The 12305-nt window shown below is 35.2% G+C and overlaps 1 protein-coding gene across 1 annotated transcript in view; it reads right to left on the reverse strand.

The window, feature by feature from the left end:
* The window catches only part of LOC124637065, a 31991-nt gene extending 23005 nt beyond the window's left edge, over nt 1-8986 (reverse strand). Inside the window, exons 1-3 of the mRNA XM_047173385.1 lie at nt 8888-8986; nt 8115-8461; nt 1592-1811 (exon numbers count right to left, since the gene is read on the reverse strand). Of these exons, the coding sequence (XP_047029341.1) occupies nt 1592-1811; nt 8115-8461; nt 8888-8945 (625 nt within the window). The 5' untranslated portion in view covers nt 8946-8986. The remainder of the gene's footprint in view (nt 1-1591; nt 1812-8114; nt 8462-8887) is intronic.
* Between the last annotated feature and the right edge of the window lie 3319 nt (nt 8987-12305).

The following is a 12305-nucleotide window of genomic DNA, read 5'->3' on the forward strand; positions in this document are numbered from 1 at the left end:
TGAGTTCAGTTTTTGGCATAACAATTATTTTTCAAAGTTACATCTTTTTTGGGGAATGTTATATGGATAAGTTTGGATGTCGGAGGTCCATGTAATCTGTTTATATTTAAGCCCGGTTTCACCGCAATCAGATAAACATTTTAACTGCTCGGAATAATAAGACAGTAGAACATCAATAGTATCTCGAAGATAACTACACTATGGCATACAACGGGTAAAAGTAAAATTATTACAGTGCAAAAATATTTTTTATCAGATACTGACTGATAATATTATCAGTTGTAAAATTAACTATCTGTAAGTAAATATACCTACTGGAAAGTTACATGGTCAATTTCTTATCTAAAATTCGCATAGATTTAAGACTCACGTTTGCTTGGCTGTTTACCAATCCATTCCCGTATGTTCTCATTAATATGTATGCAACACATAACATATCCCTTAAACCATAAATATAACACTTACTTCGTGCACTTAGATAATCGGCTTCTCTGAGAAACAGTGCCGGATTTAACTAGCGAGGGGCCCAAATCTTAGAATCTTTTAAAAGTTCCACTTTTACTATTGTATATAGCAGAGAACACAAACAGAATCCGAGCAGTAATCCATTACGCCCAGATTTTTCCGCCTATGTTGGGTCGACTTTCAATGAAATCGGATGCAGCCAACTATTAATGTTATAAAAGGAAAAACTACCTAAGTGACCTCCACAACCGATACCTAATGGTACGATACCTAATGGTAAGATAAGACTGGTTGTCAGACTTCCTGGTTTATATTTTATTAATCACCGGGAAAACAGATTGAGGGTGAATTGGTGTTCTAAAGTAGATTAGTAGAATACAAAATAATTGCGGACATTACTGAGGTCTACTGACAACTCAATATGTGTATATGGTATTACTGAACTGCAAGGGGTCCATGTAGACTTAAGGCCCAATAGCTATTGGTACCCATGGTAAATCCGGCCCTGCTTTTAAGGGTAAACAAATGATATCAACATTCAGTTTTATTTCAAGGCAATACGGTTTTAGTAAGACCTAAGGCTTCAGCCATTTTCTTAGTCTATTGCTGGGTTCCATTTAGCCCTAAAAAGGAACGTGTAACGAGACTGTTAGGAAGGAATGGTTTTATGTGGAACAATTGTAGGAATAAAACAAGGGAATTTGCTTGTATTGCTAAGTGAGAATTCTGGTAATGTTCTTAATAGTCTAATGTAAGTAGACTTCGATTTATGTAACTGTGAGCTGTCTTAACATCCCGATAAAGCGACGACTTTTAAAAAATTCGGAAGAAATAAATTTTTATTAGGGTAGAAATAATATCTGAGTTTATTTCATGTAAAATTCATATACATGCATATTACAAAGAAATGCATACAGTATGTCTTTTCTGTGTCAGTATGTATAAACTTTCATGGTTGGAATCATTATAATTTGCCTTTTCAACGTCTCAATGCTGGAAAGGAATACGCGTTAATCACGACGCATGCTAAAGATGGATTGTCGACTTCAGAGTTTAAAATCTAAGTATCCCCAAGAAGTGTGGTGAAATTGGCAAAATTAAACCCTAATACATAAAAAGCACTTACTATTAACATGCAGATAAGTCCTGCTGACTCTAGGCGGGTGCGTTGATATCTGGCACTCGTAAACTCCCTCATCATCAGGTTTGACTTCCCTGATGAGAAGCCTCCAGTTGCCAGGATACCTCCTGGCGACTGTCACTCTGTTGTCAGCTGCGTATGTCACTGCTCCGACTGTAAGGAGCTCTGGCATCTCGTCTTTGCCTCTGCGGCGTACCCAGGATACCTGGAGAAGAAAATACTTGATTAATATTGGCTTAAGAATGGATTGAGATGGATTTTTTGGGGAAAATAATTACTTTTTTTGTGATGGGAAATCATCATATGAGCCGCTATGTTATACTGACTGAAAACAAATCGTTGTTATTTCTGGAACCTTTTGAGTACCAGTTTCTCGGTAACGAATTAATGACATTAAGTCGGCCAGTTTTTTCTTGCATTCCTCTACAAGCTTCAATGTACTTAGTTACTAATAAAAACAATACTTCAGCATTAAAACACAAAAAGCTTGATACTGTATGCCATTAATATTAAACGAATGATTTAATGTTAGCCCGTCCAAAATCCCTATCCTACACGAGAGATAAGCTCAAACATTCAGAATGACCCGGAAAATTTACAACAAAGCTATTTACCCAATCCATTACCATCAAAAACTTTCCGGGAAGTAATTTACCAACAAAATAATTCCGAAAATAAATTCTGTAAAACGATTTACCATTAACATTAATAATGTGAAAATCACTAGATTTGGTGTTAATGTTAATCCCCAGGTGATTAACCCGTCAGTCAGATAGGGCATCAATTGTTGTTCGCTCGTTAAATCTCCTTAATGTTCTCAATGACGTAACAGAATTCCCAATTGAAAATTCTCCATGAAAAGTTAGGTGATTAGCAGCACTTTGCATCTTCATCAGCGTTCAGGATTCCTTAACTGGATTGAGTGACAAATTGAGCTGTTGGAAACATTCGTTGGAATGGGAGATGAGAAAAAATTACTGATTGCCCGGTGCTTTAATTTATGGAGTCTCTTTATTGGTTTGGTGAAAACGAGATTAGTATTAAGCGTGGTTATATTTGGTTGTGGTATTTTTAGAAGGTATTTAGCTCGTGTTGATTGCAGACTTTATTATTTGGGACCTTATTATCTTATTATTTGGGACCTCAATATTAGGAAAGTACTAGGAATGTCTATACCTTTTCCTGCCTCTTCATTTAATAAGATTTTTTGGCACGTAGATTTTATTTATTCATTTACTTGCCGGAATGATACAAGTGAGCATGATAAATCATCATTTTACTTTGGATGTATACGAAAGATTTTAATTGAAAAAGCTTATTCAAATACCTTCTTTGTATAACTAAATAACATTCCTAAAGACTTAACTGACAATAAGTTTTGTAAAATAAATCAAAACAAATAATGAGCACCAATTTTTCGATACTCCATTTTTTGTATCGGTACTTTTCTAACAAAAATAACGTTATTATAATATACAAGTTTGTTTAAATAATGAGTTGTGCCCTGAAACAACTTGTAGAACAAATATAACGAGGTATTATGGCCTGTAGCGGGTTCCGTACAAGCCGTAATTATGTTTTTCGTAAACAAAATATCTGAAGTTGCCTTTCAGTTTTCTAACTGACCTGGATTTTGTAACCATTGTAGTGTATTGAAATTAACATTTTATTTAATTTGTTTAAATAGTTTGTAGTCAGAATAAGTACACAGCTTTCCAAAACTACGAAATTTGACCATTTAAACAAGCTATATAAAATTCGACTATTAAAAAAAACTGGTCCACGCGTATTCGTCAAGTTACGTAATACACATGAAAACTTCCGCCTTTTTCCGATCTCGTTTAAAAGTACCTTCTCTATAATCTTCATCGGGTTTTAATCTATCTCTTTTGACTTGAATTCGATTTCATTCCACAATTACTATATAACGTTTTGGCTAACAGTTTTTGGTTAACAGTCGGCCAACAGTTGACCAAATGGTTGCCGAAAATTGATTTCTAAAGAAAATCTTGATAACAATCAAAGTTGCCAGTCGGTCTGGTACCGGCTAAATACGTCTTCTTAGTTATGTGCGAACTTCTGTTCATCTTCATACTGATCTGAACCCTAACAAACTATCGGCCGACTAAAAGTTTGATATGTGCGGGTACTTACTCTAATGGCTGCGTTCTAATCTTCAAGTATTACACATTCCTGCTTCCTACGTAGAAATTACATGTGGTTGTTTATACTGAAAATTGTGTAGTACTTAGTATAATCCTGGGGAAATTATGATTGTAAATATTTGTGTTTTGTATCTGTATCATGATGGTAATATCTACGTATAATAAAAATCTAATATCTAGTAAAATTGTCGGTGAAATAACAAATAAAATACTGAAAAACTGTAAAAGTAACACTATCTGTCGCGCAGTCACGCCAAAGCTACCAAACCGCTTTACAAGTTACCGTGAAAAACAGCGAGTACATTTCCGTTATATGTTCCTAAATATTTTTTAAGTATTTGTAGCTTGACTACATTCTTCATATTCATGTTCTGTTTCTCGACGAAAACATTTGTTTAGAGTTCTTTAATGAGGATTAGTAGCTTAAATAAGTTCTGTAATAATTCACTACCATTATCAATTTACGAGCGTAGGTAGTAGTGTTACTTATAATCAGACGAAAGGCTAGAATTCTAACAATCCCAAATAACCATTAAAACCGCAAATCCTTATAGATTAACTATAAAATATTAATACACACAACCCTTAGGGATTTAATCCGACCAATATTTAAAGTGGGGATAATTTTCCCAGTTTAAAATTTAGCTGTCGATTAATAATCCTTTCTTATAGCTCCCGGGGCGACCACTTTGCAGACAATAGCTGTAACAATTCCAATAATGAGACTAGATGGCGCCACTGGAACAACAATGGCGGATCTTCCCGCCATTAACGAATTTTAAGTCTTTCTTGTCCCGATCGGTCCATTAAGTGGAGATGAATGGAAACTTCTAGAAAATGGATTTATGAGGGTTTAGCTTGAGTGATGGTGTGGTGTCCGTGGCTGGAATGAATTGGTTTAGGTTGGTTTTAGGGAAAGTTGTTGTCTTTTAAGTTTGTATATGGTTTAGTGGTATGATGTTAAAATTATGACAAGTGTAATGCACCTAAAAAATTGTGGCTTTTATTATTTTAAACGAGTGATTTGAATATCAGGAAGGTAGACTGTTTTCACATAGGAAAAATATTACATGAAAGAATAGCATCGAAAGCATTCAAATACTTAGTTAATAAACCTTGACTCTGAAGTCGAAGGTTTTAATTGCATATAGAACTATCACAGATTCTTAGCAAACGTGAAATATTAGGTGCACGTTTCCATTGTCTTATAGAGAATTTGCCAAGTCCCCATAGACTTTCTTTCCTGCTTTATTGATATGTGTATACCCAGTCTAAATATTTATAGCTAAGCAAAGCATTTATAGCTAAGCCAAGCTTTAAATATTTATATTGCTTGCGATACTCACAATATTACCATGATGTGACTTTGCATTATTGCCAAAACAAACTATTCATTTTAATGTCTCGTATAAGTTTACAAGTATCGTAAACTTAAATGAGGTTTTGTAAATGTCATGTTGTTTAACAGAGGCGCCTAACGAAGTGTGTAAAAGTAATAGTCGAGGCGCTCGGCTAACTTCGTATCTTTTCGGCTATCTTCGGGTAAAAGCTGGTAGCTAAAATATGAGTAAAAATAATGGTTGTTTTCTTCGATTTTTTAAATCAATGTTTAATGGTCTCTGCACACAGCGGGCGCGGCGCGGCGGGACGGGACGGCGACGCGACACTGAGCAGTTGTATTGTACTAGATATTACGGAGGCCGCCACACGGAGCCGTCCCGCTCGACGCGACGCGACGCGACGTTCTAGTACATTGTGTTACGTCGCCGTCCCGTCCCGCCGTGCCGCGCCCGCTGTGTGCAGAGACCTTTAAGGGAGAAAAATCATAATCATTATTCTCCAGTTACTTATTTGATCCATTATAATTGTATTTTTTTTTACCAAACCGGGGGTCAATCTTATAGGCATATTTGGAACAACCCTGATGCAAAAATATACTTAGAATATTAAAACTTCTTACATACCCAAAAATTATCATAACCCCGAAAAAAGGGTATATATATTGTACTTCAAAAACTGAACTTAACATAATGTAGTGCTATTGTAAGGTCAAAGTCGAAATATCTAACCAGGGTTTAACGATACAAAACCCTTTTAACACAATAAAGGCTCTTATTTCCATTCACAAATTCCATCGTAAGCTTCAAAGGATTTCAGAAGTTTATTTTCATATAATTCCTACTTTTGTGTATGCGAAATAATTTGCGAAAGGTTTCTATTGTATTTTGTATGAAAAATAATCATGATATGAGTTCATGTCCTATCGGATATAGTAGCATCCAAAAACTGTGTAATATTTTAGTGGGCTTTATATTTTTTAGTTTTGTACTAATTTATGTGGTGTTTGATACGTCTATTTTATCCGATGAGGCGATGGACTTTAAAAGAGTGTTAAAAATATGGAGCAGCTTAGTAAGACACCTATTTACCATTTTGTTGTTCTTTGTTTAGACGGTATGATAACAATTATTACGTATTTATTTTGTTTTTATTGCCTGTTTATTTGTACTTGAAATTTTAAACTACAATCGTAAAATGGAAAATGCGACTAAGATACGGTCTATTACTTTTTTAAGAACACTTTGATTACTTGTAACTTCTGAAGAGAACAAGTGTGTCTTGAAAAGACTATTACGCGGTGTCCTGCGTGAGCGACGAACGCGACGCGACGCGACGCAACACGACGCGACGTAATGCGACGCGATGCTATACGCGACAGATGTCCTACGTGATTTTGGTCATTACTTCTCAAATCATGGAGAAGTTGTGTTACAATTTTGCTTGAAAGTTCATATTTAAAGTACAGACAGCAACAATCTTCCAACTTGTTTGTACTAATAAACGATTTCTTTAATATTTATGTTTTTTTTGTCCCACAACAATCAACGCTTCTGAATAGTTCGCGGTGTCGCGTCTGGTCGCCCTCAAAACAAGTACGCGTTACGTCGCGTCTCGCCGCAGACTGTCACATAGGCCGCATGTAGGGAATTCCTTTGAGTTGATCGCGTTCGTCGCGTTCGCAGCGTCGCGTCGCGTCGCGTTCGTCGCTCACGCAGGACACCGCGTTAGCGATTTTTGGGATATCTATAAGACTTGAGCCTCATCGTTTATGTAATAAGAACATAACAGTTTATGTTCGAATAAAAATTCATGAGGATGATTATAACATATTCGCTGTTCCATAATATGACATAAAAATGTAACGATTACTTTCAACTTATAAAAAAAATGGGTTACTTTTACGTTCTATAAAATCAGTCACAGTATTACAGCTACGATTAGATATTGAACTGAGCTTAAGTAATATTTTTCACTAGCTTTTGACTGCAATATTGCTAATTTCCGTACAAATTTGTTTGTTTACATTCGAACTATTATAATTATTTAAAAATAATTGAAAATGCAATTATAATTCGGTTTGATTTTAGCCTAAAGCGCCATTACGATCAACGCTATATATTTAGATGCCACTTCGTATAGCAGACTAAAAGCTAGGAAAGAACATCATTTAGATCTGATATCACAGAAAAAGTAACTGAAGAAGCCATTAAAAAAAAAAAAACAATATTTAACCAACAGTTACATTATTTACCTAAACTGACTACGCCTCAAAAGACGTTACAAAACACAATTTAACTACATTAACCACAAAACCAGTTTATCTACAATCTAGACTTGAAACACCGTGTAAAACTAGACCAAAACCCACTACAATTAATAACTTCAAAAAGCTAAGGAATCAAGTTGTTTTTACCAAAATGAATATATACCCACTTTATTTTACAAAATGTAGTTTAACACGCTACCAAAAGGCTTTTATATTAGATTAGGTGGCTTAAAATTATAGCTTTCAGCAATCTTAATAGTGTCCGTTGAAAAACGCTTGTCTTATCGTGGGTACCAAACACACGCGACTTTACTAGTTCAAGTAGCCAAAACGGGTTTATCCCACGCAATGGGAACATTGTATTATACGAAGCTTTTTAAAAAGTAAAAAACTATCTTAAAGAGTTACTTACTCTTGACATTACAGTTATGTAAGAATATTGAGATATATAAAGAACTACCATCGGCCCTGGGCACAAATAAAAATAACTGCCTTTGGGCACTTGGTAATCAACGTGATAATAACATCTCAAAGAACAGAACAGTGCAAAACTAGAAAAATCGAAAGCTTACTTCACTTCATGATTATTTATTCTAAAAATTATTGTTGATTTTTAATTTTGAATAGAAGTTGTATAAACATAATAAAACGTTGGGTAAACCCTATAAACAGATCTTTACAGAAAACCAGGAGAAAGGCGACTCATGCCCTATTAATAACGAAACATTAAACTTACCGTTTTATCCTGCAGCAAACTAATCCTGCAGTTCAAATGTGCATCCTCCCCCAATTGCACTGTAATCTTAGTAATATTCCCATCAGGGGCATCTTCAAAACTCGGGCCATACTTCCTATCATGATCGAAGTACGTATTCTTTAACACTACATGTGGTACCATGTCGACTTTGATCGGCTTCGAAGTCGGAGTGTCCAGGGAAGGTTGGGGGACTTTGAATGACTTCGTGCTGTCGATAGTTGAGTTGCCGAGTTTGAGCATAACGGGTGCGGGAACGATTCCTGTGCTGAGCGCGTAGAATGTTGTTACAGTTTGGGGTTCTTCTGTCGTTGTTGATGTTGGGTTTTCTGAGGAAGAATTCAATAAAATTAAAGAAGTGTTTTGATGTTTAAGAAGAAATAAAAATGCTTTGACACTTTGGTAGAGAAGTAAATCAGATATTCTTCTCCATTTTCAAAACACCTATCTACGAGTTCCGGGTACCTTAGTACCTAACTACTTTCTTTCTTTTAATCAAGACTAATTAGACCTTTGAGAAATTCCTCTTATTTATTTTGCCAGTTTGCTCACGTACACGGTTTGGCTGGCCATAGGCATAGAGTAGCTGGGTTGAGGAGGTCAGATAGGCAGTCGCTCCTTGTAAAGCACTGGTACTCAGCTGCATCCGGTTAGACGGAAGCCGATCCCAACGTAGTTGGGAAAAAGGCTCTGAGGAGGATGAGGCATAGCGAGTGGCCAAATGTACCATAAAAGTAAATGATAAAGAATCTTACCAGTAGTAAATTGACAAACGACTATCTGTGTGAGGAAGAATACGCTCGCACTCCACATAGCGCCTGGCCGAGGCTCTGCCCCCCGCAGGGCTTCATAATCTGAAACAAATACATAAATCATAAGCTAGAATAAAAATATAAAAAAACACGACAAATAGCCAGTCTTCTGCAACCACAGTTGGCTGAGTCATCTTAAAATAATCCACTCCAAAAAAGGAACACAAAAGGCTAGTGTTTTCTAGAAATAAATCGACGAAATATGTAGTTAAAAATGTTTTGACGAATCGAGTTCCCCTTTTTTAAGTCAGTACAAAACGAACGAGAAAGTACTCTAAGTAGCTATCAGCATCGAGAGAGATTTTCTAGACAAGAAAATGCTGCAGGGGTCTCTAAAACACGAAAGGGTATAAAAACACGAAACAAAACCGTCATTAACACGAACCGACCACAGCAAACAACAACACAAATTGATAAACCCTCTCATTAATCATCAGTTTAATTAAATTCGCCTAATTAAGAGAATTGTACAAGAAAGTCTGACGAATTACCTCTTCAGACCCTAAATATTTGAACAAAAAGAGTGCCCTTTTACCCCTTTACCCTAAATCGAGTTAACAGCTTACAAGCCATGATAAGCAATGTGGATCTTCTTTGTTTTACTTTAAGATTACCGTTGAAGGTGAACTCTAAAACAAAACATGGCCAATTAGGCTAATTGCCTTATCTCTTGTAACTGGCCCTTTAGAATCTACGCAAATATTTTCCTTACAAGAACTCTTGGTATTGTGGTTGTAATACTTTTTGTAGCCATCAAAAGTTGGACATGTTTTTCCGGTATTGTCAACTTTGGCGACCTAATTATTGTCATGGTGAATACCGTAATAAATATAGGATAAGTTATACATAAATGAGAATTACGGAAAATATTACGGACTCAAACGGTACGTCCGTTTGAGTGAAAAGAAAGAAAGAAAAGTCAAATGAAGGGTAAAGACAGGGTACCTGCATGCAGAAACCGTATTCTTTGTGAATTCACATCAGTATCCAGTAGGGCTAGGTAAAATAAATATTGGCTAAAATATTAAGATATTTTTGCGAAGCATGATAGAGAAAATACTCAAGTATCAAATTCTTTTGTCACCTTTAATTAAACTTTAATATTCCCCAATGTCGGTCTGAATATTAATGATTTTTTTCCAGCCATAAAATTGCCAGACGTTAATTATAAAGAAGTGTTAAAATAACTTAGTTATTAGAGTAACCATCGCTCATTCCGTAGAAATAGGCTTTTGAAAAAAATAACGAGTATTTTTTTTTGGACCGTAACCTTTTTACACTGTCTTTGGGACATGGCTAAAGCAATTAAAAGTTTGCAAAAGTAGTCGTGTTTTTGTTTCGGCCATTTTTTTTCTCTTTTTTTTCTTTTTCGCCAATCTACTGAGGCTAAATTGGAGGTAGAAAAAGTACTCTATTATTGGTGTACAAAAGGAATGGAGTAAAAATATTCGCGGAAATATAAAATTTAATTAATGTTTGGAACTTGGTTTAAGTTTGTCTTTAAAGATGTAGGTTATTTTAGTTGGTATTTTGATTTGAGAAAGAAGTTTGAATTTGTAAATAAACAAACACTTTGGACCATAATTTCAATCCATTTCCATCTTCCAATGAGACTACGACAGCTCAGCAATCAATATAATCTATGATAAGTACATGTAATACGCTAAATCCATTCACTTATACATATTACTTTCCGCAGATATTTGCACCGACCCAAGGTACACTCGCGACCAACATTAATTAAACTTAATCAATCCTCAAATTGCAAAAAACTAAGCTAAGCTGAAAATCTCTCCAACAAAAAAAATACGTAGATTTTGCAAGTCTCAGTAAAGGGTTAGTATATATAGTGAAGGTATTAACAACCGTGCAGGGTTTCGGTTGTAATTGTCGCTCGTTCCGGTCGTTAACCTCTAGTCCTTCGTTCTAACTCTTTACAGCCCGCTAGGTGAGCGGTGTAAGTTATAAGAGGTGGTGATATGAAGTTTGTTTATGTAAGTGTATGTAAGTTTTTTGTCGTTTTTACAACAGAAAAGAAGTTTGTTTACCTTTATAACAGTGTCTACTCTGAAAATTATTTAAAAAAATATAATTATAAATAACAGTACCTACGTGGGGCAGATACAACTCTTTTACATGGAACAACTGCCTGTCTTACCTCCCCCCGGTTACCCGATCAACGATACCTCTTGGTGAGACTAGTTTTAAGACGTTGTAGGTTCTGACTCCCTTGAAATTTACTTAACAATTATTATTTCTACAATAATTTGCCTTTAATCTATAATCTTATGACTTGTGCCAGGCTACTAATTATGTTAGCATTTAATTTCTTCAGGAAGCCAAAAGTTTAATTCGACGAATGTTTGAGGGAACGCTTGCGGACTAAATCTGAATATAAAATTCCGCAAACACAAAAAAAAGCAAGGGCATTTTTGGAATTCTTTACACGGAAGGTTCGAAAATTTTTGCTTGTTGTTTAACTGAACGGCTTTAGAAAAAACGAAAATTTAAATTTATCTTTCACATATCATTATATACCTGCAATCCATTCTCCGAACCTTTTTCTCAATCATGCTGGGGTCTGCTTCCAGTCTAACCGAATTCAGCTGAATACCAGTGCTTTACAAGAAGCGACTGCCTACCTCCCTGCAATCGCAGTATAAAATTAAAATAAAAATAAATACTAGAGATGAAATAAATAAAAATAAGATTTCACTGCAGACAGTCGGAAATCTGCTTCTGATCCCACCCAAGAACAGCAGAGATCCTTTTGATTTTACAAGAAGCGACTGCCTACCTCCCTGCAATCGCAGTATAAAATTAAAATAAAAATAAATACTAGAGATGAAATAAATAAAAATAAGATTTCACTGCAGACAGTCGGAAATCTGCTTCTGATCCCACCCAAGAACAGCAGAGATCCTTTTGATTTCAAATTAAGATGAAGATGGTGTAATTTTGAAATAAATAATTTATAGCACAAGTGAAAGATAGCCTTGTTTTTAATTGTGATTATTAAGCGTAAAATGCCTCAATAGTTCATTGCTTTTGTTTGGTTAATTTATTGAACTATGGTCATAAGGAAAATGTGAATCGTAGCCTCTTCAATTATACCTACAATAATCGATCAGTCTTTCTGAAATTTTATGAGTAGGTATGAGAACAATTTTATTTTTGATCTTATTTAGTAAAAGTTATGAGTTATCTACTCAAGGGGAAGAATAATATTCACCCTAATAAATTAGCTTACCGCACGAATAAAATGTAACAAACTCTAAAAAAAAATAAAAGACTACACAATTAATATTCCCCACAGCTTTTAAAAGGCGTTGAAGTTTAAAAGCACATGCCCCCATACAAA

Source organism: Helicoverpa zea, chromosome 15 (genome assembly GCF_022581195.2).
Source record: "Helicoverpa zea isolate HzStark_Cry1AcR chromosome 15, ilHelZeax1.1, whole genome shotgun sequence".
NCBI lineage: Eukaryota > Metazoa > Arthropoda > Insecta > Lepidoptera > Noctuidae > Helicoverpa > Helicoverpa zea.